Below are 27,509 nucleotides of genomic sequence, written 5' to 3'. Positions count from 1 at the left end.
ACTAGGACACAGTAAGTCATAGTAGATACTGAAAATTATAGTAGGTACTGAGTAAGTTGTAAAAGATATTGAATAATTCATAGTTGTTACCCAATTATGCCTGTCACAAAAACAACATTTTCAGGACTGAATAGCTGATTTTATTTATTTTTTTATTTACTAGTGTTTAATTTATTTGTATAATGATACACTATATTGCCAAAGTATTCATCCATTCAAATTACTTCCATGGCCACAGCTGTATAAAACCAAGCATCTAGGCATGCACTTTAGTAGTGAAATTTCCTCATTACTTAATATTCCCCAGCCAACTGTCAGTGATTTTATAACAAAGTGAAAGCGACTGAGAACAGAGGAACCAACTTTCTGCAGAGTTAATCACTACAGACCTTCAAACTTCATGTGCTCTTTAGATTAGCTCCAGAACAGTAGAATGTAGAGAGCTTCATGGAATGGGATTCCATGCACAAGGTGTAAAGCACGCCGCTACTGGACTCTAAAGCAGTGGAGATAGATGTGTTCTCTGGAGTGGTTAATCACATTTTTCTATTTGCTAATCCGATAGACAAATCTGAGTTTGGTGGTTGTCAGGAGAGTGGTACTTGCCTGACTACATTGTGCCTAGTGTAAAGTTTGGTAGAGGGGGGGTTATGGTGTGGGGTTGTTTTTTAGAAATTTGGCTTGATGCTGCCCAACAGCGCTACACTGAGGAACCTTGAGTGTTCTGGTAAGCCAGGGCGATATTAGCTAGTGGTTTGTCCCACGTAGCTTGTTTTAACACACAGTAAAAACGCAGACTACACTCATATATACTTACCTCTGAACAGTGGAAGAGCTAGCACTTAGCGAGCTAGCGCGGTTATTGGCTAATGTTAATACTGCTCCACCAGTGCTAGCTGGGGTTAGCAGCACTTTTAGGTTAACAGTGGACTGATAAGACATTAAAATGGTTAATCCAGATCGTTCTAAACAGTAATCACTGAGATTCTGTAACATGAAATTCATTAGGAATGAAAACCCTGAGCCTGTGTTAAGTGGGTGAACTCTCCCCTCACAGGCAAATCGGTTGCTTTGCCCGCGCTGTCTCCAGGCGCTGTGTTCAAAGATCATCTGCTGTAGCTTCAGGTTACGCTTTAGCATTCACTTTTATACGTTTTGTTGCATTTATAATAAATGAGTTTACCCTGTATGGCATATCCACCAATTAGAGTGAAGGCTGCTCTCCCCCTGGGCCTGTACGTCCTCTCCTCTCTCCCTGAGAGAGATAAGCACACCCCCACCTCTAAACAGGTCACAGAGGTGGAGAAGGGGGAAGCAGGAGAGACGCAGTGGAGGAGGCGTTCACTGGAGAGAAACAGAGGAGGATAGTTTAAATAAAGCTGAAGCTGAGAGGAGGTGAAGCCAGTTCACTTCCTCCCTCTGAAGTCTGATCAGTTACTGATGCACAGAGATTATTTTTATAAACGTAGAGAGCAGATATGCTATACGCTATACACCAGGGGTCGGCAGTAAGCATGAAACCTCTGGTCCGTGAGGTTGTTTGAACTACAATGAATGATAATGAAAAAAAAAATAAATAAAATGCTTCTCTGGCGAGCTTTCGTTTACATTCCTCCCCTGTCTCTCTGTCGTGCCTTTAGTTTTCTTTTTCCTCCTTATAAAGGCGTTTTTTTTCCCAACCGAGTCCCAATTCACTAGCTGGGGCAGCGGTAGTGTATTGGACTGCGACCCTGACGACACGGGTTTAATCCCGCGTGAGGAGCAGTGTGTTTATTCATTTATTTTTTCCTTTCTTCTTGTGTTTACCTGCTTTGAGATCAACTGTTCTGCAATTGGGTTCAACATCCCTCTGGGCTGGAGAGCTACTAGTCTAGTAGCACTCCATCCCATTACACTTTATTTTCCAAAAATATTTTTTTTTTCACGTAATGACTTGGCCCGCGGCCAAACTTAATTGCTGACCTTAACTATACTCTATATTTCCGAAAGTATTCACTCATCTGCCTTTCCTCACATATGAAATTAAGTGACATCCCATTCTTAATTCATAGGGTTTAACATGATGTTGGCCCACTGTTTACAGCTGCAACAGCTTCAGCCCATCTGGGACGGCTTTCCACAAGGTTTAGGAGTGTGTTTATGGGAACTTTTAACCATTATTAAAGAGAGAACATTTTTGAATTCAGACACTGATGTTGGACGAAAAGGTGTTCTATTGGGTTGAGGTCGTACCCAAGCTGTTTCTGCAAAGCTGAAAACATGAAATTGTCCAAAATCTCTTGGTTTGCTGAAGTATTAGAAGTTCCTTTTACTGGAATTAAGGGGCTGAGCTCAACTCCTGAAAAACAACCCTACACCATCATAATCCCCCTCTACCAAACTTTACAATTGGTGCAATACAGTCAGACGAGTGCCATTCTCCTGGTAACTGCTGGTGTGCTTTACACCACAGCATTTTTCTTGGTGATATAAGGCTTGGATGCAGCTGCTCAGCCATGGAAACCCATTCCATGAAGATCTAAGATCTAAGCTCTACTGATCTTGAACTAATCGGAAGGCCACATGAAGTTTGGAGGTCTGTAAATATGCTTGTAGAAGCAGTTTGCATGTCCAAACTTTGTGGACACCATTTCTTATGAACAGTATAACTTGTTTGGTCCATGTAGGAACATATTGCCATTAGAATAGAACTTTTTGGAGCAAAAAAACATAAAAATTAATTCCAGGTGTGAGCTAGAGAGGTATGATGCTTCCCAGCATTGAGCTTTAGAGCAGTGCAACTACAGGGGTTGGACAATGAAACTGAAACACCTGTCATTTTAGTGTGGGAGGTTTCATGGCTAAATTGGAGCAGCCTGGTGGCGAATTTTTTTATTAATTGCACATTGCACCAGTAAGAGCAGAGTGTGAAGGTTCAATTAGCAGGGTAAAAGCACAGTTCTGCTCAAAATATTGCAATGAACACACCATTATGGGTGACATACCAGTGCATGTTGGTGCATGTCTTGCTGGGGCATCTGTGACCAAGACAGCCAGTCTTTGTGATGTATCAAGAGTCATGGTATCCAGGGTAACATCAGCATAGCACTAAGAAGAATGAACCAAATCCAACAGGATTAACTGTGGACGCTGTAAGAGTAAGCTGTCTGAAAGGGATTTCAGTTTCATTGTCCAACCCCTGTATATTCTCTGCAGTGATGTAGCTTCAGCCAGTACTTCTCAGATTAGTTATAGAGTTGGGGGCAATAAGTTCTGTTGGGATCATCTTGTTGCTGAATACAATCAAATTCTCACAGCAGTGTTCCAAAATCTAGTTGAAACACTTTTGTGGATGGAAAAGAAGGTGTCCCAATTACTGTCCATATAATGGATCTCTGAATAATTTATAGTGGATATTTAAAAGTTTATAACAAATACTGATAGATTGTTGTAGAAACTGAATAATTCATAATAGATACTGGTTCTGTCTTTTTTTAATTCTCTTCTCCTCTCTATCTCTCCTTCACAGATACTTCAGTAACATCACGCTGGGAGGGAGGGACTACTCCTTCAATAGCGACGGCTACCTGGCCAATCCCTTTCTGGACGTGATCTCCTACACTGCTGGGAGTGGCTGGGAAGACGTAAGAAATATTAAGAAATCTTAAAAATGGATAATAAAACCGAAAACTGGGCAAGTTGACAATATTTTATAGTGTGGATTTTATCAGTGCCTAAAAACACACTGACTAACTGCACCTTTCATTACAGAAAGTGTAATTAGAGCACCAAGGGTTCCAACAATCTAAAGCGTTGCCACTATGATCGGGAGATCGCAGGTTCGAATCCTGGTCATGCAGCTTGCTGAAATAACAGATTGAATACCCTCATTTTCGTGTTTGTTAATTTATTTATATATATTATTTATATTATTTATATAAATGTGGTATATTATGATATATATATATATCATTATCGTGATACACAAAATTCCATATCGTGATATATGATTTTTCCCAAATCGCCCAGCACTAAAACACCGTATTAATATTATCTTCATTTATGATTATCACATGGCTGTATGTGGATGTGTGGTCCTGTGTCCTGTGTTTTATTTATTTACTCACTCAGTTTTAAACCCGTGTTCTGTGTGACTGTGGAACAGCAGGAATGATGTACAGGACGACTCCATACTCATTTGGAGAATCATTCCCTGCCGGAGAACCCCATTACAATTAACCTAATACAATGCATCACGTCCAGCAAGAGCGCTGACTGTGCACATTTCCAACAGAGGTGTAGCGATACGTCAATACGTATCAATCAGCCCTGAATCCGAGCGCATCGATGCAGCGGAGTCGATGCACTTCATTTACACAGGAAAAAAGGAGAAAAGCTTAATCTTCTAAAACAACAGCCACGTCCTGCTGTCTCCCAGGAGAACCTGCAGCGTCTGACCACAGAGCCGGACTGGATATTTTAGGGTGGATTAGCTCCTGGCTACCATGCTCAAAAAACAGCCTATTCTAAAGCAGCTAAAACACCCAGCACACGTGCATTAAACCAGCATAGAGTTCATACTGGTCTGAAGCTTTTTCAGTAGGGAAAGTAGTTTTCCATGTCTCTGCAGTAAGTTAACTGCAGTTAGTGTGTATGTGATCAGTGTGTTAGTCTGGGATTAGAGTTCATCTGTTTCTATTGTTTTAGTCTCTGATAAGTTTGTTAGTTTGTGCTTAGTGTGTTCGTTTATTAGTATTAGGATTAGTATTTTTGTGTTAATTTATTTATTTTTGGATTAATGTTATATTGCGGTCACTGTGTTAGTTTGGGATTAGTGTGTTAGTATGTGATTACTGTGTTAATTATGTTAGTCATTATGTTTCTTAGGTGGAATAGTATTTTAGTTGACATTAGTGTTGTTTTGCAACCATTGTGTTAGTTTGCGATTAGTATTTTTGTTTGAAATTAGCGTTAGTTGGGATTAGTTTTTTAGTCGTGATTAATGTAAGTAAGTTTGCGGTCAGTGAGTTAGTTGGGGATTAGTATTTTATTTGGGACTAGTGTAAGTAAGTTTGTGGTCAGTGTGTTAGTTTGGGACTAGTGTGTTAGTTTGGCATTAGTATTTTAGTTGGGATTAGTGTAAGTAAGTTTGCGGTTAGTGTGTTAGTTGGGGATTAGTATTTTAGTTGGAATTAGTGTTATTTTATGATTAGTGTAAGTAAGTTTGTGGTCAGTGTGTTAGTTTGGGATTAGTATTTTAGTCAGGATTAGTGTAAGTGAGTTTGCGGTCAGTGTGTTAGTTTGGGATTAGTGTTAGTTTGTGGTCAGTGTGTTAGTTTGGGATCAGTGTGTTAGTTTGAGATTAGTGTTATTTTGTGGTCAGTGTGTTAGTTTGGGATTAGTATTTTAGTTGGGATTAGTGTAAGTGAGTTTGCGGTCAGTGTGTTAGTTAGGGATTAGTATTTTAGTTGGAATTATTGTTAGTTTGGAATTCACATTGATTTGGGATTAGTATTTTAGTTGGGATTAGTGTTAGTTTGGGATTAGTGTTAGTTTGTGGTCAGTGTGTTGGTTTGGGATCAGTGCGTTAGTTTGGGATTAGTATTTTAGTTGGGATTAGAGTTAGTTTGGGATTAGTGTTAGTTTGTGTTTAGTGTGTTAGTTTGGGATCAGTGTGTTAGTTTGGGATTAGTATTAGTTTGGGATCAGTGTGTTAGTTTGGCTATAGTATTTTAGTTGGGATTAGTGTAAGTAAGTTTGTGGTTAGTGTGTTAGTTGGGGATTAGTATTTTAGTTGGAATTAGTGTTATTTTATGATTAGTGTAAGTAAGTTTGTGGTCAGTGTGTTAGTTTGGGATTAGTATTTTAGTCAGGATTAGTGTAAGTGAGTTTGCGGTCAGTGTGTTAGTTTGGGATTAGTGTTAGTTTGTGGTCAGTGTGTTAGTTTGGGATCAGTGTGTTAGTTTGAGATTAGTGTTATTTTGTGGTCAGTGTGTTAGTTTGGGATTAGTATTTTAGTTGGGATTAGTGTAAGTGAGTTTGCGGTCAGTGTGTTAGTTAGGGATTAGTATTTTAGTTGGAATTATTGTTAGTTTGGAATTCACATTGATTTGGGATTAGTATTTTAGTTGGGATTAGTGTTAGTTTGGGATTAGTGTTAGTTTGTGGTCAGTGTGTTGGTTTGGGATCAGTGCGTTAGTTTGGGATTAGAGTTAGTTTGGGATTAGTGTTAGTTTGTGTTTAGTGTGTTAGTTTGGGATCAGTGTGTTAGTTTGGGATTAGTATTAGTTTGGGATCAGTGTGTTAGTTTTGGATTAGTGTTAGTTTGTGGTCAGTGTGTTAGTTTGGGATCAGTGTGTTAGTTTGGGATTAGTATTAGTTTGGGATCAGTGTGTTAGTTTGGGATTAGTGTTAGTTTGTGGTCAGTGTGTTAGTTTGGGATCAGTGTGTTAGTTTGGGATCAGTGTGTTTGTTTGGTATTAGTATTTTAGTCGGGATTAGTGTGAGTTTGGAATTAGCATTTTAGTCAGGATTAGTGTGAGTTTGGAATTAGCATTTTAGTCGGGATTAGTGTGAGTTTGCAGTCAGTGGGTTAGTTTGGGAGTGCCATGATCCCCCTAAAATACAGCTTTATCTCTGAGGTTGAAGTAAAAGTGTAGAAAAAAAATGCAAATGTAAGAAAAGTCGTCCCTCACAGGGTCTAAATCTGCTTCACTTTTTTAACACACTGAACAGTAGTGGCGCTTTGGCCTTAAGCCTCAGCGAGCCGAATATAGCAGTCATCCGTCGCGTGTCAGGTGCCTCCTGGGATGCAGCATCTCTTACCCCCCACGGAGCACTACTGACGTGAGACAAAGGCAGTGATAATAACTGTAGCCGGGGAAAAGAAAAAAATGTCACAAGTGCCGCAGTGTCACTCAGCGCAGGAACATAAAACAGAATTATTAAGTTATATAGCACACCACCGCGCTGACAGGCCGAGAGACGGAAATAAGCAGCGAGCGAACGCGCACCATGCCTTTACAGTTCTGCCACCGCGGCGAAGAAAAACAAATACAATATCCACTCCAAATGTGGAATTTAATCACGCGCGCTGAATAACTCCTGGCATCAACACACATTTACATAGATCCATTTATGAGATAGCGCTGGAGACAGAAGGTTTGCCTTCCACTGATGGAAAAGCTACGGCCAATTTGTACGTCGCCCGAGTTTACAGACGTGATGCTTCACACTCTCCATGCTTTTTCAGGTTTAAATAAAAGAGACTGGCTCATGCAGACCATACATACACCCAAACTGCCTTTGGTGCGTATTGGTGATGTCATAAACATGTAGCCACACCCATTCAGCCATCAGTAGTTTAGCTTCACACATTCAGCCTACAGCAGTTTAGCTCAACCCATTTAGGCTACAGTAGCTTAGCCCCTCATTTCAGACTATAGTAGTTTAGCCCCTCCCATTCAGCCTACAGCAGTTTAGCTCAACCCATTTAGGCTACAGTAGCTTAGCCCCACATTTCAGACTATAGTAGTTTAGCCCCTCCAATTCAGCCAACAGTAGCTTAGCTCCACAATTCAGTCTACAGTAGTTTAGCTCCACCCATTCAGCCTACAGTAGCTTAGCCCCTCATTTCAGACTATAGTAGTTTAGCCCCTCCCATTCAGCCTACAGCAGTTTAGCTCAACCCATTTAGGCTACAGTAGCTTAGCCCCACATTTCAGACTATAGTAGTTTAGCCCCTCCCATTCAGCCAACAGTAGCTTAGCTCCACAATTCAGCCTACAGTAGTTTAGCTCCACCCATTCAGCCTACAGTAGCTTAGCCCCACAATTTAGTCTACAGCAGTTTAGCTCAACCCATTTAGGCTACAGTAGCTTAGCCCCACATTTCAGACTATAGTAGTTTAGCCCCTCCCATTCAGCCAACAGTAGCTTAGCTCCACAATTCAGCCTACAGTAGTTTAGCTCCACCCATTCAGACTACAGGAGTTTAACCCCACCCATTTAGCCTACAACACTTTGGCCTCACTCATTAAGTCTACAGTAGTTTAGCCCCACCCATTCACCCCTACAGCAGTTTTGCTTAGTGCATTCAGCTTACAGTAGTTTAGCTCAACCCATTCAGGCTACAGTAGCTTAGCCCCACAATTCAGACTTCAGTAGGTCTAGCTCCACCTATTCAGACTACAGTAGCTTAGCCCCACAATTCAGCCTACAGTAGTTTAGCTCCACCCATTCAGCCTACAGTAGTTTAGCTCCACCCATTCAGCCTACAGTATCTTAGCCCCACAATTCAGACAACAGTAGGTCAAGCTCCACCTATTCAGACTACAGGAGGTTAACCCCACCCATTTAGCCTTCAAAACTTTGGCCTCACTCATTATGTCTACAGTAGTTTAGCCCCACCTATTCAGACAAGAGTAGCTTAGCTCCACAATTCAGCCTACAGTAGTTTAGCTCCACCTATTCAGACTACAGTAGCTTAACCCCACCTATTTAGCCTAGAACACTTTGGCCTCACCCATTTAGTCTACAGTAGTTTAGCCCTTCCCATTCCGCCAACAGTAGCTTATCCCCACAATTTAGCCTACAGTAGTTTAGCTCCACCTATTCAGACTACAGTAGTTTAACCCCACCCATTTAGTCTAGAACACTTTGGCCTCACCCATTTAGTCTACAGTAGTTTAGCCCCTCATTCAGCCTACAGCAATTCGGCTAAATCCATCCCGTCTACAGAAATTTAGCTCCACCCATTTAGTCCACAGCAGTTTAGCTCCACCCATCCAGTCTACAGAAGTTGAGCCACACAGTTCAGCCTACAGCTGTTGAGCCTCACCCATCCAGTCTACAGTTTAAGCTGGTTGAAGGCAGGAGGGTATGCTGAGCCTAACTAAAGCTGCCTTGTGGTGGAATGAAAGAGCATGGTGGCACCAGTTGGCCTCAGGCATGCCGAGAGGTTGCGCGTCCATCGCTCAGTGATGTTCATGAAACCCTGTCAGCTCAGCTTAGCTTCTCTCGTCTCCAGCCTAGGAGCTCATCATTGATACCAACCATTAGCCGTCAGGCTGACTGCAGTCCGCCTGGAAAATCTCTTCGTCTCTCGCTTTCCCTCTCTCTCTCTCTCTCTATCGCTATCTCTTGTTCTTTCTTTCTCACTCTGTGCCTTTCTCCTCCACCCACTTAAGGCTCATGTCTGGCTCTGATTTGAGGTATTTGTTACAGACTAGTTGGCAAAAAGAGCAATTTGGCCCTCCAGCCGACAGCCTGTCGCAGTCTCGAGATTGTCAAAGACGCTCTGAATATATCAGGCCCTGCAACAACACCGGGTGACGCAACAGCTGGCCGAGGGTTACGGGATGCTGCCCTGAGCTGGATTTCTTCCCTGCCTGGCCTGGAGAGCTGTTCCGCAAGGCCCCACTGCGGGGGCTCAGCGCTCTGGCACCTCTGCGGCTGTGCTGTCTCCTTAATTCTCATAAACTGGTTAATGGTGCTCCGTAATGTGGATAACGAGGATGAGCCGTCAGGAGACACTTTCCTTCTCTTGTGTTTGGTAAAAACTTTTCAGTCGTTAATCGTTCCTGTGAAAAGCAGAGTTGATGTGAGCCCTGACTCTAAATATACATTTTTAACACCCCCTACAGGAGTTTAACCCCAACCATTTATTCTACATCTTTGAATTTCCTTTCATTCATCCTGCAGCAGTATAGCTCCACTCATTCAGATTACAGCAGTTTAGCCACACACATTTTTTTCGACAGCAGTTTGGTTCCACTCCTTCAGCCTACAGCAGTTTAGCGCCAGCCATTCAGTTTACAGCTACAGCAGTCTAGCTCCAACCAAACATATTACAGCAGTTTAGCCCCACCCATTCAGCATACAACAGTTTAGCTTCACCCATTTAGCCCTTCTCATTCATAGTACACGTTCATAGTACAGCAGTTTAATCCCAGTTATTCAAAGTTTAGCCACATCCATTCATCCAACAGCATTTTAGCCCCACCCATAGAGCCTATAGCTGTTTAGCCCTGCCCAGTCAGCCTAGAACAATTTAGCCCCACCCATTCATTCTACAGCAGTTTAGCTCCACTCATTCATTGTACAACAGTGTAGCTATGCTTATTCATCTTGCAGCAGTTTAACTCTGCCCCTTTATCTTACAGCAGTTTAACTTTGCCCATTTATCTTACATCAGTTTAACTCCACCCATTCATCTTACATCAGGTTAACTCCACCCATTTCGCCTACAGCAGTTTATCCTAAGTTATTCATAGTACAGAAGTTTAGCCACATCCATTCCCTAAAGTAGTATTGTCCCACCTATTTATTCTACAGCATTTTAGCCCCACCCATTTATAGTACAGAAGTTTATCCAGAGCCATCAATCCTACATTACTTTAGCCACACCTATTCATTCATTCATTCATTCATTTATTCAATGTTTGTTCATTAACCTTCCTAGCAGTGAGGGAGGGTTTGGTTGTGTGTCGCTGTGTGTGGGTTCAGTTCTTGCAGATCAGGTCTGTGTGTGTTCAGACTGTCGGTGTTGGTTTTGTAAGAGACCCTCTGTGTTAAGCGTGTCCTATTTTATCCCTGCTGTCACCGGCCCTCCGAGGGCTGTTCAGAGGGACGGGGGTGTCATACAAGCGTGTTTGTGCCTCGCCCCATGAAAGCATTAGTCCCCTGCCCCCCCAGGGAGACTCGTTTGATCAGCACCCGGCAGCCCCCGTCTGCACGCTCCACAGCTCTCCTCTCACTCCATTCCGAGCAGATTCTGCAGGCCCACGCTCCGACACGGCCCAGAGTTACTCTGCCTTCCCTGCTACTGATACGCTGCAGGAAACGGGATCAGAGAGAGAGAGAGCTGTACAATTCACTGGAGGGGGATACACCATCTATGTGTTACATTAATATCCAGAATTAATAATAATATTAATATCCAGAATTAATAATAACATTAGTATCCAGAATAAAGTTCTCATAACATTAATATCCAGAATAAAACTCTTATAACATTAATATTCAGAATGAAGCTCTAATATTAACATTAATATCCAGAATGAAGCTTTAATTACATTAATATTCAGAATGAAGCTCTAATAACATTAATATCCAGTATGAAGCTCTAATAACATTAATATCCAGTATGAAGCTCTAAGCTCTGGACTTTGCAAAACTAAGCATCCTGCAACTCTCCTCACTCATAAGGTCTCGGAGCCGGAGAAGCTGATTCCAAGTTAACTACTGGAGTGGGCAGGTGAGCGAGGGGAGACACAGACAGTTGGAGTGACCTGAGGAGACAGGTTGATGACAGGAGGATGCAGCAGAGATGTGAAGGTGACAGGCAGGCGGTCAGGTAAACAGACAGACAGGAGAGACACTTGCTGAGAAATGTTGATATGTTCTGCGCTGTGCTATGGAGAAGTGGTTGGCGATTATGTTTCTATGTTTGGGGCTCTGTGCTAGAGTTAGGTAGTTTTGGAGCGTTTCTCCCTCTGTTTGGTTTGGTTTCACACATGCACATAAACCTTAACGCACCAAAATGCGCACCAATAAACCACGTAAGCACATTGTCTCCTCTGATTGGTCAGAGCTGTCTGGCATCGGAAAAAGAAAGTAAATACAGGAAGAAGATTCTGTATTCCAGCGCGTATATCTGTGCAGATAAAATCTGCTTTAGTGTTCATATTTTTGTTACTCGTTTACTTTGTTACTTGTATTTAATTCAGAAAAAATAAGCAATTTTACATTAAAATGCTTTACATATGCTTGTTTCACCTAAATTGCAAGCAATATAAACAGCTTACATGGTTAATATTTGCCCTTTACCTTTCTTATGTTACATTTCTTTCAAAAAGTGCTACTCTTTTTTTATTAGTTTTTAAATAAAATGTAAAAGAAAATGAATTAAACTCAAGATATGAGTAGAAATGTGTAGGGGGGGGTGTACAGTGTGTGTTTATCGAAAATGTGTTTTGATATATGTTTTTCACAAAAAATGAGCCAATGCCAATGAGTTTGAGTTAGAAAAAATATTTTTTTAGCATCATTTGATGAAAAATGAAAAAGGGTCCCACAGACCTGAACACCACACAAGGGTTAAACAGTGTTTTCAACAGAAGTACACGTAGCAAACGAAGTTGTGCAACTGCATGTAGTGATAGTGAAATAGTGGATACAAATAGGATACAAACAAACGATACAAGTCAGTTTTAACTGGACCAAATAGTGCTGGTGTGAAAACGCCCTTAGAACCAGAGGCCAGTGAACAACAGTGTATTTTTTTCATATTTTTATCCCATTTTCTCCCAAGTTTACAAAGACTTGTTTATTATTTATTTTATTTATATATTATTTATCAGGACTCCCCCTATCACTAGTGATGCCCCACACCGGGAGGGTGAAGACTAACACATGCTTCCTTTGATACATGTGAAGTCAGCCGCCACTTCTTTTCTAACTGCTGCTGATGCACAGTGCGCTCGGAGGAAAGCGCAGTGACTCGGTTCAGATACATCAGCTCACAGATGCAACCTTGTGCTGATCAGCATCACCCTTTGGAGTGATGTGGGGAGAGAGCACCATCTACCCACCCAGAGAGAGAGAGAGAGCAAAGCCAATTGTGCTCTTTCAGGGCTCCAGCAGTTGATGGCAAGCTATATGAACGGGATTCGAACCAGCAATCTCCCAATCGCAGTGGCGGTGCTTAGCCCACTGTACCACTTGGAGCCCCCACATGTCTGACAGTAATAAATGCGGAATCTACTGCACTGAATGTGGGTGTGATTTCTGCCAGAGTTGCTTATCTGTTTACATGGACAATTCTAGCCAGATGCTGCTGGTCACCATCATTTCCACCCACTGCGCTGTTCACTGTGGGTGGTAATGCCCTCTATGATGTATTCCTGGTACCCCATGCCTGACTCCATCTGTCACAAACACATTTCACAATCCTAAAGCTTAAGCTATAGGCAACAAAGTGGGTTTAAGTGGGCTAAGCTAAACAGCCCCTGCCTATAGGAAGCAGCCTGCTCACCGCTACTATTTCCCTTTCAATTAGGTGCTTCTTCCTCACCGTCCAAGCTGCCTTTACCAGTCTGCCTGCTGCCTACCAATTACACACACACACACACACACACACACACACTTTCCCCCACACAGATGCACCTGTGTACTGAGCACACGTCTCAGCTGTGAGGGATATGTAATACAGCGAAGAGGCTTTTCAGTGTCTGCAGCTGCTGAATGGCTCCGTGGGGATTGAGCCGAGAGCTGCAGCTCTGCTGATAGCCACGGCCCGAATGTGTCGGGGCCTCAACCCAAGGCCAGGGAACTCGGCCTGCTCGGATACTCCCATTGTGTCCCCTAAAGAAATGCAAAATACGTGCTTCTCACAATGAACAGTGAGCGCTGTGAGCGCTGAGAGAGTTCTACTCATTGATATTGACGCCGCTGAGTTACACTGCTGCTTATTCTAATAACCAGAAATGCGTGCCGTCTTATATCTCCTTCAGGATTTCTATAAAAAAATTGTAATTATCAGACCTGCTCTAGTTTTAGTGAACTGGGAAAATCTGCTTTTAGCTACAGAGCACCAGCAAGCTGGAATTCACTACAGGAAACTCTAAAACTCTAAAACTCAGCTCGCTGGTGTCACTAAATTATTAGAAACACCTTCAGACAGCCTGTGACTGTTTTATTTTTAGTTAGTTTTTTTTTTTTTTACATTTTATTTATTTTATATATTTTGTCTTTTTAGATAGATAGATAGATAGATAGATACTTTATTGATCCCCGGGGGGAAATTCTTGAAAAGAATTTTTATGCATCTAATTTTCTGTTTTACCTTTTAGACTTTTTATGTATTTAATTTATTTTATTCAATTCATCCTTTTATTTATTGTTTTTTTTTTGTTTTACTTTTTACCTTTTTATTTCATTTATTTTATCATTTACAGTCTGGCAGTAACACGTGTGGAGTGATTTTGATCCAGTATGAGTCTTTAGTGTGTGTAGTTTTATGGTCTGACTAAGAACGGTGTAATGATTTTGAACCGGTATGAATCTGCACTGTGTGTAGTTTTATGGTCTGACTAATAGTGGTGTAATGATTTTGATCCAGAATGAGTCTTTAGTGTGTGTAGTTTTATGGTCTGACTAATAGCGGTGAAGTGATTTTGATCCAGTATGAATCTGCACTGTGAGTAGTTTATACAGTCTGACACTATTAATTGTGTAGTGATTTTGATCCAGTACGAATCTGCGCTGTTAGTAGTTTATACAGTTTGACAGTAATATATGTGTAATGCATTTTATTCAGTATGAATCTGCACTGTGAGTAGTTTATACAGTCTGACAGTATTGATTGTGTAATGATTTTGATTCAGTATGAATCTGCACCGTGACTAGTTCATACAGCCTGACATCATTAATTGTGCAATTATTATTTTGATGCAGTATGAATCTGCACTGTTAGTAGTTTATACAGTCTGACAGTATTAATTGTGTAGTGATTTTGATCCAGTATGAATCTGCACTGTTAGTAGTTTATACAGTCTGACAGTATTAATTGTGTAATGATTTTCATCCAGTATGAATCTGCACTGTAAGTAGTTTATACAGTCTGACAGTATAAATTGTTTAATGATTTTGATCCAATATAAATCTGCACTGTCTGACAGTATTAAATGTGAATTGATTTGGATCCAGTATGAATCTGCACTGTTAGTAGTTTATAGAGTCTGACAGTATTAATTGTGTAATGATTTTGATCCAGTATGAATCTGCACTGTTAGTAGTTTATACAGTCTGACAGTATTGATTGTGTAATGATTTTGGTTCAGTATGAATCTGCACTGTCTGACAACATTGTGTTGTGATTTTGATCCAGTGTGAATCTGCACTAAGTAGTTTATACAGTCTGACAGTGTTGATTGTGTACTGATTTTGATCCAGTAGGAATCTGCACTGAGTAGTTTATAGAGTCTGACAGTATTGATTGTGTAGTGATTTTGATCCAGTATGAATCTGCACTGTGAGTAGTTTATAAAGCCTGACAGTATTAATTGTGTAGTTATTTTGATCCAGTATGAATCTGCATGCAGTTGAATGCATGGGTGTTTGTTTTTCTGCTTCTTCAGATGCAGTGAAACCTGATGCAGATGTTTCTGTTATAAAAGTTGTTTTAGTGCATGGTGTTCCGTGATTTTTCTCCCGCTCTTCGGAAGCTCAGAGCTGTCGTTCCCACAGGCTTCTCCGCTTTCCCTCCCAAAACTCCGACTCCCTGCTGACTACTGGTTTGACCCATTTTTTGGGCGGGTGTGATTTACGGAAGGGCTGCACACCCTGATGCGTGGTGATACGCAGGCGTCGCTGATAAGACCCACCGCTGCGGTGTCATCAGCAAATCTGAGCGCTATGACGGCTGCGGAGCCGGAAAGGCAGCGTCTGCCGTGCAGCGCCGGGAGTAATGAGCAAACACACACACACACACACATACACACACACACACTCGTAGCGCACCTGCATTCCAGAGCTTGACAGTTTGAAGGGCCCAGACATGCACGCAGCGCCTGCTGGTGTTATCTCATCGTGTTAGCCCACTCGTTACCTGGCTAATGGTTTTCATGCCTAATCGGTGGAGCTGACATTTTAAGGCAGTCGTCTTGTGAGATGCTCATTTCTGTAGCGTTTTGCTTTCCTACCCGGCCCAAAAAACAAGAAGTGTTACAAAGAATCAGAATCTGCAAAGTGAGGTATCTATAAAATACTGTAGGAGTGTGCCATATCATATCCTACACAATAATATCAAATGTAAACATTTTTTTAAATCGTGGATGATAATAAAACCATTTTACTCACCCCTAATAATTATCACATCACGGTACTACGGTACTTTTCTCTGTTTTTAGCAAAATAAAAATTCACACTTTTCTCATTTATCATTATATATCTACTTTAGATTCAGATTATATCTGTCCTTTTATTGTCATTTATTTTACTTTAATCCTGACATCATTTTTATACTTTTAAGCTCCAGTTATACGCCTTTTAAACATGCTCTACCTGTATCTCCAGGATCAGCTTGCTTGCCAACCAATCAGCTTACAGTAGCAGTAATGCTAGTGCTATACTGTATAAAACTGTATATGTTTTCTGTAGGTAAACTTAAATATACAGGCACACATTCTTTGCTGTTGTAGAAGTGGAAGTAGTTCATTATTATTCTTAATATATTTTTTTATAGGCTTTTATTTCCAATCACCCCATTCAAAGAGGATTCACTCACGGATTCCCTCTAGAGCAGGGGTGTCCAAACTTTTTTTGTTGGGGGCCAGAAGGAGAAATATATTTATATATAAGTCACGGGCCACACTCTGTAATAAAACAAATAATGAAATATACCACTTTAAATAATACTTTTTCCTGATTATTTCATTTACACACCATTTTACTTGACTTACTATCTTTATCTTTGACAGTGTTGTGTAAACTAAGATTTTTCAAATTGATGTTTCATTTCATGATGTCTCTTAATATTAAACTCCTTAATTACGGCAACTTTTAGACTCTTTGGCCCGTTTTTCTGTGCTAGAAATGCGCACCCTCTCCGCTTTTAGACTCTTTGGCCTGTTTTTCTGCGCTAGAAATGCGCACCCTCTCCGCTTTTAGACTCTTTGGCCTGTTTTTCTGCGCTAGAAATGTGCACCCTCTCCGCTTTTATACTTGTTTTCCCCGTTTTCTGCGCTAGAAATGCACACTCTCTCCGCTTTTAGACTCTTTGGCCCGTTTTTCTGCGCTAGAAATGCGCACTCTCTCCGCTTTGAGACTCTTTGGCCCGTTTTTCTGCGCTAGAAATGCGCACCCTCTCCGACTCTTTGGCCCGTTTCTGGCACCTAGCGTTCAAACTTTGAATCTCACATTATAAAAACCTGCTTAACAGCGGGCCAACTTTCATTCTATTTCTAAAATACCTCGCGGGCTGCTCCAAAAAAGGAAACGGCCGCAAATGGCCCGTGGGCCGTAGTTTGGACACCCCTGCTCTAGAGTTATTATGTCATTGCATGATATATCGGGGGAAGCAGGGGCTAGAAAGTGTTTAGACTCTTCATAAAGGCCTCTGGTAATGCAGGGGGTGTGTTTTTTGTACCAGTGGTTCTCTCTATCTCTGTAATTCCATTGGCAGTATGTAGCTGCTGCTCATGACTCCCAGTCACCGACTGGGTCAGATTTCTAGCATGCCAAATATCTGACAGGTATCTGCAACTGCTTGGTGAGCATTTTTCAGTAGTTCACACTATGCAACTGTGCGAGAGATACCTGAGATTGCCTCCGAGCAGAGTTTTTTTTTTTGACGGCAATCAATGGAAAACTGTTGGCAACTAGAAACTGCGCTTAAATCATGTATTGTGAAAATGCCATTAAAAAAAATTGTTTTGTCTTCGTACAAGGTTTTTTTTTTTATCCACAGGACTCCACACTTTATTAGGCAGGTAGTTTTAATATAGAGATATGGTAGATATGGCTTATCTGTGTATAAGCGGGTGGAAAAGGATATAGTACATGAAATGAAATATAGTATGCAGCGTCTTTAAAAGAAGCTGTCATCTCAGTTCTTTGATGGTGTGGTTTTTTTTTCCATCTAGGATGTGTATGTCCTAATTCTGTGGTCCACTTCTGCTAATGAAAGATTTCTGGTTGTCTTAGATGTAAATTTGCTTTTAGGTTTGTGGTTTCTCGTCTGGATTTTGTGGATTTCGGGGAACAGCCATTCAAAGCCCTTAAATAAAGCTAATTAGTTCTGCAGGGAGCTCTCGCGGGCCCTTATAGCTCTGTATGGAGAAATGACAGAACATCCATCCAGCTGTTTGCTATGCAAACACAAAAGGCTAATTATTATCTAATTATAAAGTGAGTGAAATATATCTGGGCCCTAATGGACGTCTCTCGGGAAAGTCACTCTTTTTTCAGGCCTGTTTATCAAGAGGAGCCGTGCGCAAGGCTGTGGGTCCTCACTTTGTCTGCGCAGACCTTTGAGACTGCGGATCGGGGAATGAATAAATCAAGCTTAAAGGTGAGCGGTTACACATACAAACGAGCGCCGGCGTAATCGGAACTCATTGTAAGCGGATCGGCAACACGTCGGAGATGAATTGGGAGCTTTCTTTACCGTCTGCACGAGCAAATGAGCTGGCCTTAATAGCACTCTTAGTAAATCAAGCCCTCGAGTGTCTGCGTGACCTTTTCCTCTATGGGCCGGCACTTAGCGAAAATAGTCCCTCTTCCTCTCCGCAGGCTGTCCGCCTCGGGAAAATGCGCCTCCGATAAAAGCCCAACTGTAGAGCTTGAGGAGATGTAGCCACTTGTTTTTACTGGTTCCATGCATTCTACAGACTCACCAACACTGATCACAGTCCTGCACTACTAACTCTTTTAATTACTTAGATCTTTAAATTACGATTCATCCGGAAACCTTTTTGTTTTCTAATTTGTATCCTATTTTCTCACAAATTTACAAGACCAATTATCCAACCCACTCTTTAGGACTCCCCCTATCTTTAGTAATGCCCCAACACCAGGAGGGTGAAGACATGTAGCACATGCCTCATTCGATAATGATACTGTCAGCCACCACTTCTTTTAGAGCTGCTACTGATGCATCATTGCTGAGTAGAATCACACCGCTAACACTCGGAGGAAAGCGCAGCGACTCGGTTCCGATACATCAGCTCACAGATGCCTTGTGCTGATCAACATCACCCTTTGGAGTGATGAGGGGAAAGAGCGCACTCTACCCACCCAGAGAGAGAGCAAGGTCAATTGTGCTCTCCCAGGGCTCCAGCAGCTGAAGGCAAGCCACATGACCGGGATTCGAACCAGCGATCTCCCGATCATAGTGACAGCATCATCTGGAAACTTGAATACATTAAAGCGGGCAAAAGTTTGGATACACCTCTTCTTATTCAATGAGAATTTCTTTATTTTTATCACTTTTAACATTGTAAATTTAAAATTGAAGACTATATTAAAGCTATATAGGAACACATGCAGAATTATTTGCACACTCTTGGTGTTTTAATCTAGGGTTAGAGTGTTTTCATGAGGGAGAGTCACCTGGAAGAGTTTTCTCAGCGTCTTGAAGGAAGGAGTTTCTGGAGGTGCTGAACAATAGTTGCTGCTTTTCCTTCACGCTGTGAAGCTCCAGCTCATCCTGAATAAGTCACCTCAAATCACCATCTCAGTTCATCAGGTTTAGATCAGGAGATTAATGTGGAGAACAAACACTTTCTTTTACTGTTTACTACATAATTTAATATGTGTCCCTTAATTGTTTTCATGCCTTAAATATTAATCTACAGAATGATGTCTACAACTGAATAATTTTGTGATTAATAGTTATTTTTAAGTGATGAGCACTAATATAAAATGCAATGCATATTTTATTTACATTTAAATATCCATTATGAAAGTCTTAAGTGGAAGAACAGTATAGAGGATTAATTGTGATTAAGCTGATTTTTTAAATAAGGAGACACCAGTACTTTTAATTAGTGGTGTCAATCGATTAAAAAAATTACCGCAAATATTATTCATGAAAATATTCTGTGATTAACTGCAATTAATCACACTTGTTCACCTTAAGACATTATAAGTTTGTATAGTGAATATTTAAATGTAAATTAAAGTATGAATGTAAGAAATGTAAAATGCAATTATATTTATATTTTTAGTAGTGGTGTCAATTAAAATACTAGTATATAGTTGTGTGTTTAAAGGGAGATAAAACCAACGTGGGGCAGTGGAATAAAGACTGCATGATAAATTGAAAAGAGAATACTTTTTATTTTATTTTATTTTATTGTAAACATCTAAGCTTGGTTGTGAGGATATCTTGATTAGAACTTTATTTGCTTTTTTATGTTTGTTTGAACATACAAAGATTTCCTAAAGTTTTTGGTATTGCATACATGCTTACAATGGGGGGGGGGGATGACCATTTAAATGGCCTGGGGGGGAATATGTAACGGCCAGTATTCAGTATAAGGTGTTAAACTGTCCCTTTAAGAGCTTCTGTAACTGTGCTCTACCACGAAGACCATTGGACCTAGCTTTCTTTTATTTATTTTATTTCTGTAAGTAAGCTGCAAAAGAGAGCCCGGTTTCACATTAGTACCTATAGATTTAGAATGTGTTATCATAGAAGCTTCTGTGGGTGTCACAATACATTTGTCCAAGTAGTGCATCTGAACATTTTCACTCAAATAGATTCCACAGTGAATACATCACACTATATTCAATAAATCAATCCTGTGGCACTCGTATAGCAGCTACTCAGGAGGGATTTAACGCTAGCACTGTACGGGGACTCTGTTGGTTCTTTAGCTAACAAGATAACTGCAAACCCAGCACTTTTTCAACTTTTCCACACAGTTCACAGCCACTTTTTAGCAGTCCTAAGTAATTAATGACACAAAGTCAGTAGAGAAGAAGAAAGCTTTATTTTGTTTTGTCTGGGAAATCGCTATTCTCTCCCCATCAGCCCTCGTTCTGCTGCTCAGCTCTCACCTCTCTGACCCACAGCTTCACTAATGTTACAGCCACACTGAAAATGAGACACTCAGCTTTACTTACCAGAACAGATTACAGAACAAAATGCTCACAATTTTTTTAAATAGAACAAATTAGACTTTTTTTTTTTTAGAGCTTCTGCATTTAAAAAGCTGGTAGAGACATACAGTATACTATATATTACCAAAAGTACCCACTCACCAGCATTGCTGTGCTTGGTAAAGTAAGACTGGGATTGAGCTGCTCGGCCATGGAAACCCAATCTATGTAGCTATTTACACTCTACTTTCTTGAGCTAATCTGAAGACCACATGTTTGAGGTCTGTCGTGATGATGGATTTTGACCATTCCATGGTCATTCCATTTTTCCACTGTCTTATAATATCACTGACAGTTGGCTGTGGAATATTTAGTAGTGAGAAAATTGCAGGACTGGACTTGGGCCACATTGACAAATTGTCAATGAAGCACTGTACAGCTTACTTTAGGGCGTGTCCATGTGTCTTCGCTATCATAACGACAGGGAAAGTATTAACCCTTCTATTATGTTCATTTGTCAGAGCAGCAATGGTGTTCCCAGGTCGATTTGACCCGGTGAATTTTTAATTATTCAAAAATGTCTGAAACAAAAAAATCCTAACAAGCAGTGTGAATATTTAATTACTAACTCCATTGCTAATTATTCTATTAATATTTAGTGCAATAGTGTTCCTTACCTCTACTTTTTTCATTAAAAAAACTTTATTACTTTTGAAAGACATAACATTGAAACATAATGTAATAATTTGTTTTAGATTTTGTTTTTGGTGGTTGCAAATATGTGAGATGAAACATGTCCATATTATATGTTGATTACACTAATTAAGGCAAGCAGAAGAAGTTCCATACTAAAAAAAATACTTTTAACTATTTTCCCAGATCTTCAAACTTTACCACGGGTCAATTTGACCCGAAAAATAACAGGAGGGTTAAAACTTTTTAAAGAAAATTAATCACATTTAATCACAGTTGTGATTAATTAATTTTTTAATCGTCTGACACCATTAGTTTTTATACTTTTTAGGATTTAACAGGTGGAAGGTGACCTTTGCCCTAAAAAAATCCTTTTTTAATTTAGAGATAAATACCACACTTGTCGCTATGCAAACTGTGTTTGGGTCCTATTTTAGCGATCCATAGAAAAATCCTCAATGAAGCACTGTGCAGCTTGATTTAGAGCGTGTCAGTGTGTCTTTGCTATCGTAACGACTGGAAAAGTATTAAGAAAAGTCTTAAGCGGATTAATCGCAATTAATCACAGAATAATGTTGTGATTGTTTCATTTTTTTTTTTTATCATCTGACACCATTAGTTTTTATACTTTTTAGGATTTAACAGGTGGGAGGTGACCTCTGCCATTCCTGTGTTGGAAATCTTTTTTTAATTTAGAGATAAATGCCACACTTGTCGCTATACAAACTGTGTTTGGGTCCTATTTTAGCGATCCATAGAAAAATTATCAATGAAGCACTGTTCAGATTAATTTAGGGCGTGTCAGTTTGTCTTTGCTATCGTAACGACGGGAAAAGTATAAAAAAAAGTCTTAAGAGGATTAATCACGATTAATCAAAGAATATTGTTGTGATTATTTTTTTTTTTTATTGGCTGACACCATTATTTTATTATACTTTTTAGGATTTAACAGGTGGGAGGTGACCTCTGCCCTTCCTGTGTTGGAAATCAGTTTTTTTAATTTAGAAAAAAATGCCACACTTGTCGCTATACAAACTTTGGGCCCTATTTTAGAGATCCATAGGCAAATCGTCAATGAAGCACCGTGCAGCTTAATTAGGGTGTGTCAGTGTGTCTTTGCTATTGTAACGTCAGGAAAAGTATGCCTTGTTCAACATCAAAAAAAAATACACACAGTAGGCACAAACTATGTTTCTTAATTAATCATAGATGTGTTTTGGGCGTAACATAAAATAAACCAATTAGCGTGTCATTTGCCATTCCCTTTAAGAGCCAGGTGCACTCTGACTTTGCTTGGTGACCTCTGCACACTATGCTCCTCAGCACCCGCTGACCCCTCTCTCTTATTGTTATTTTACATTGACAGAGCCAGTTGCTGTCGTTCCCAGTTCCCAGTTCTCAGAATATTAAGATTCAAAGAGACTTTATTGTCATTCACATGACAATGAGGTGGAACAAAATTGTGTCCTCAAGGTCCAGCTCCACCCAAAAGAGATTGGTGTGATTAATACAGTTATTATTAAGCGATCAACACTAATATACTGTAAATCTAATATAATTTTGGCAATATTACATTCCTTTTTTTGTTTGCATTTAAATAATAACTATTAATTGCTTAAGTCTTAAGCAGAAGACCAGTATAGAAGATTAATTGCGAATATTGTTGTGATTAATCCATTTTTTTTCTTCTTGTGACGCCATTCATTTTTTTTTTATACTTTGTAAGATTTAACAGGGGATAGGTGACCTCTGCCCTCCCTTTGTTTAAAATTTATTTTGTAGTTTAGAGAAAAACAGGAACTGTCCTTCAGACACACAATACACTTGATCCACAGGTCAAGTCACAAAGGCCCTGTCGTACACCCTGCTCTTTGCTATCTTACACCAAATCCAAAGTCTATTTTTTTTTAAGCCTTATGCCTGTGCTGTTAAAATACTGTCGGGAGTTTAAGAATAAATCTACACTGATGAGAGTGGTGGTGTTTCTATCTTGGTGGTGGGAAATACAGGTGCATGACTGACTGATTAAAACCCTGACAACAGCCAACAGTCAGCCAACCAAACCTATCATAGACATGCAGGAGCGCCAACAATAAACAGAATGGTTTGTGTCCAGTTTATGTAGCTTTCCATTGGCTACCAGAGCCCTGAGATAGTACAATTGGCCTTCCTTTCTCTGAGTGGGTACAGTAGATGGCGCTCTCTCCTCACATCACTCCAAAGGGTGATGTCGCTCAGCACAAGACAACTGACTTCACATGTATAGGAGGAGGAGTGTGCAAATCTTCACCCTCCTGGTGTTGGGGCATTACTAGTGATAGGGGAGTCCTAATGAGTGGGTTGGGTAATTGGGAATTGAGAAAAAACAGATCAGTATCCTCTGCTGAGTAAAAGCACTGTGCTGTTAAAATATTAACGTGCCAAAGTCATGATACCAAAGACACACGCCTCGCTTAAATTCAGCTGAGTAATTTGCAATTGACTGGTGGGCAATAGATCACTAAAATAGGGCCCTTAGTCTCACCTTTTGACCCTGATATTTAACTGTTTGACCTCACTAAGAATGGGCATTTGTTGCTCTTGAATAAATAAAGTGTACATGTCAGAGTGGGTGGGGTCAGTAGACACCATCATTTCCAGTCGCTTCCACTCTAGTAAAAAAATATATACTTAATTGTACTTACAAATATTGAGAAATGTATAAGTATGCTGTAAATATACTACGAGATTTATGTGCTTACTTTAAATATATTAAAAGTAAATTAATATTATGCTTTCATCAAAAGTACAATATAGTGTATTTAAAAAAATAGACTACAATGAAGTACACTTTTAGTTTAATGTAATTCAGTCAGTATATTTCTAAAATATTTATTTGTAAATATACTTTCGTACATTTTTAACAAACAACTTTTAAAAAACAACTGTTACAGTTACAGTAGTTCACTTAAAGTACAATGTATTGTGTAACTTTTTAGAAAGTAAATTAAATTACATTACGTTGGTAAAATGTTTAAAAAAATATTTAGGTATTACATTAATATAACTTGGTTAAAATGTATTTCAATGCTCTGTAATTATAATTAGGGATATATAAATATAAGTAAATTATAGGATACAGTGTTAAATAACACATTTAAATGTCAAATAAAAACACTAAAAATGATAGTACAGTATATTAAATTATATTTTTATACCCAACAAAGTATACTTCAAGTGTGCTGTTTACAAAAGACTGGAACAAGAAGCATATTTGTACTCTAATGTAAATAGATCACATATACTTAACATCAATTCTTAGTACATTTCTAATATACCTGGTGTATAATAGTGATACAGTTGTAATAATCATTAAATATATTATAATTTTACTGTAAGCATATTTAAAATATGGGGTTACATTCATGAAGTAGTAAAATGTTTAAATGTTAAGTATATTTATATTTATATTTAAAATATTTACATTTTAGTACAGTTAAGTACACTTAGCGCAGTTTAAGTAAGACTTTTGTACTATTTTAATACAATTAAAGTATAATAAGTAAAAAAAAGTTGTTCTATTTTAGCTTTTTAGCTCTTTAAATATACTGATTAATAATGTGACTACAAGTACACTTTAGTGTACTATAGCATAATAATGCTTAGTATACTTTAATCTAATTTTAGTTTTCACTAGAGCACTTTATGATATCACTGACAGTTGGCTGTGAAATATTTAGTAGAATAGAAGAAATTTCACGACTGGTCTTGTTGCACAGGTGCTGCGAGAAAAAAGGTGAGCTGTGTATCAGATTCAGATACCTGGAAATAAAAACTGAAATGTTGATATTTTGTCTTATATTAATTTTTTAATATCAAACCCAACAGTTTTTCATCTACAGCAGAAATAAATGGATCGGCCTCACTGTTCCAATATATTTGGAGGATGTTAACTGTGGTAAACATTATAGAATTATAGAGTATATCTTTATCGGGATGACCAGCTTTTTTTTTTAACCACCTTGACCATCAAACACTTCAAGCTTAGATCATCTAAAACCAACAACCAGCAAAAGCTGGTCTTGAGCTGTTTCTATTTCTATTTCCATACATGCCTTCCTCGAGTACCGAATGCCTGTTCCTCACCCTCTCACTGTTCTCTGTGTGTGTTTGTGTGTGGTCTCAGGTAGGATGGTGGGAGAATGGAGTGCTTCGTCTGAGATATCCCGCCTGGTCTCGCTACGGCCCCTTCCTGCAGCCGCCAGACGACGCTCAGCACCTGAGGGTGGTGACCCTAGAGGAGCGTCCCTTCGTCATCGTGGAGCTGGCTGATCCCGCCTCCGGGACCTGCATCAGGGATTCCGTGCCCTGCAGACGACCCCTCAATGCCACGTCAGTGTCTCTGTTATCCTGCTCTCACTCATCTCTTACCTTAGAGCTGCTCTAGGGCCTGATGAGCAGCTGAAAGATGTATATAAAAACAGAATATAGCTTTATTTTACACCAGCACTGCACTGATTATTACTACAGCAGCATCATTATTGTAGATAGATCTGCTCAGCTGATGAGTTGTAGAGATAAAGCTCTAGTGAACACCTTTGGGATGAGTTGTACTAAACTTCTTTGGGATGAGTTGTATTGATAATGCTCTACTAACATCCATTCGGATGAGTTGTAGTGATAAAGCTCTACTAAACTCTTTTGGGTTGAGTTGTATTGATAAAGCTCTACTGAACTCCTTTGGGATGAGTTGTAGTGATAAAGCTCTAGTGAACACCTTTGGGATGAGTTGTACTAAACTTCTTTGAGATGTGTTGTAGTGATAAAGTGCTACCTAAATCTTGTGGGATGAGTTGCAGTGATACAACTCCACTGAACTCTTTTGGGATGAGTTGTAGTGATAAAGCTCTATTATACTCCTTTGGAAGAAGTTGTATTGATAAAACTCTGCTGAACAATTTTGGGATGAGTTGTAGTGATAAAGTGCTGCTGAACTCCTTTGGGATGAGTTGTACTGATTTATTTTTTTAAAGGAGTTGTAGTGATAAAGCTCTAAAATCCTTTAGGATGAGATTTAGTAAGAAGGCGCTACTGAACTCCTTTGGGATGAGTTGTAGTGATGAAGTACTGCTGAACCCCTTTGGGATGAGTTGTAGTAATAAAGCTCTATTGAAATCCTTTGGGATGGGTGTTGTTGCACTACTTTGGGATGAGTTGTATTGATAAGCTTTACTAAACTCCTTTGGGATGAGTTGTAGTGATGAATCTCTACTAAAATCCTTTGGGATGTGTTGTGGTGATAAAGCTTCACTGACCCCCATTGGGATGAGTTGAACTGAACTTCTTTGAGATGTGTTGTAATGATAAAGTGCTACTAACATCCTTTGGGATGAGTTGCAGAGATAAGGCTCCACTGAAGTCCTTTGGGATGAGTTGTACTGAACTTCTTTGAGATGTGTTGTAATGATAAGGTGCTACCAAAATCTTGTGGGATGAGTTGCAGTGATACAACTCCACTGAACTCTTTTGGGATGAGTTGTAGTGATAAAGCTCTATTATACTTCTTTGGAAGGATTTGTAGTGATAAAGCTTTGCTGAACTCCATTGTGATGAGTTGTACTGATTTTTTTTTTAAGGAGTTGTAGTGATAAAGCTCTAAAATCCTTTAGGATGAGTTTTAGTGATGAGGCGCTACTGAACTCCTTTTGGATGAGTTGTAGTGATAAACCTGTACTGAAATCCTTCGGGATGAGTTGTAGTGATTAAGCTCTACTGAAATCCTTTGGGATGAGTTTTGTTGCACTACTTTGGGATGAGTTGTATTGATAAGCTCTACTAAAATTATTTGGGATGAGTTGTACTGAACTTCTTTGGGATGAGTCGTAGTGATGAAGCTCTACTAAAATCCTTTGGGATGAGTTGTACTGAACTTCTTTGGGATAAGTTGTAGTGATAAAACTCCACTACTTATTCTTTTTTTTTGGCTATTAACTGAATACCCATGGGAAGATAGCCCTTGTTGGCAAAACTACACACTGTTATTGGTGGGGGAACACAACCATTTTACAATTAAATAAGGTCATCCACACTTCACACACCCTTGGTTAATTAAGACAATTAGTACATACCTTTTGTGCGTTTGGAGCCACATAAGACATATTTTCTGTGCCCTTAAAATCTACCAAAGACATCGACACACGCTAAATCCAGCTGCACAATTTGCACAATTTCCCTGGTGCGCTATAGATCACT

The 27,509-nt window shown here is 39.6% G+C and overlaps 1 protein-coding gene across 6 annotated transcripts in view; it reads left to right on the top strand.

Annotated features, from left to right (window-relative positions):
• The window catches only part of LOC103043141 (glutamate receptor ionotropic, NMDA 2D), a 205,101-nt gene that overhangs the window by 72,109 nt on the left and 105,483 nt on the right, over nucleotides 1-27,509 (top strand). For all 6 annotated transcript variants that reach the window (XR_007439541.1, XR_007439542.1, XR_007439540.1 and 3 more), the window contains 2 exons: nucleotides 3,509-3,623; nucleotides 25,444-25,649. Coding sequence is in view for 3 of the 6 variants with exons in the window: in XM_049480394.1 (XP_049336351.1) it covers nucleotides 3,509-3,623; nucleotides 25,444-25,649 (321 nt within the window). In the remaining 3 variants the exon portion in view is untranslated. The remainder of the gene's footprint in view (nucleotides 1-3,508; nucleotides 3,624-25,443; nucleotides 25,650-27,509) is intronic.

The sequence above is a fragment of the Astyanax mexicanus genome, chromosome 6, assembly GCF_023375975.1.
Source record: "Astyanax mexicanus isolate ESR-SI-001 chromosome 6, AstMex3_surface, whole genome shotgun sequence".
Taxonomy (NCBI): Eukaryota; Metazoa; Chordata; class Actinopteri; order Characiformes; family Acestrorhamphidae; genus Astyanax; species Astyanax mexicanus.
This window is presented reverse-complemented; position numbering and strand designations above follow the sequence as displayed.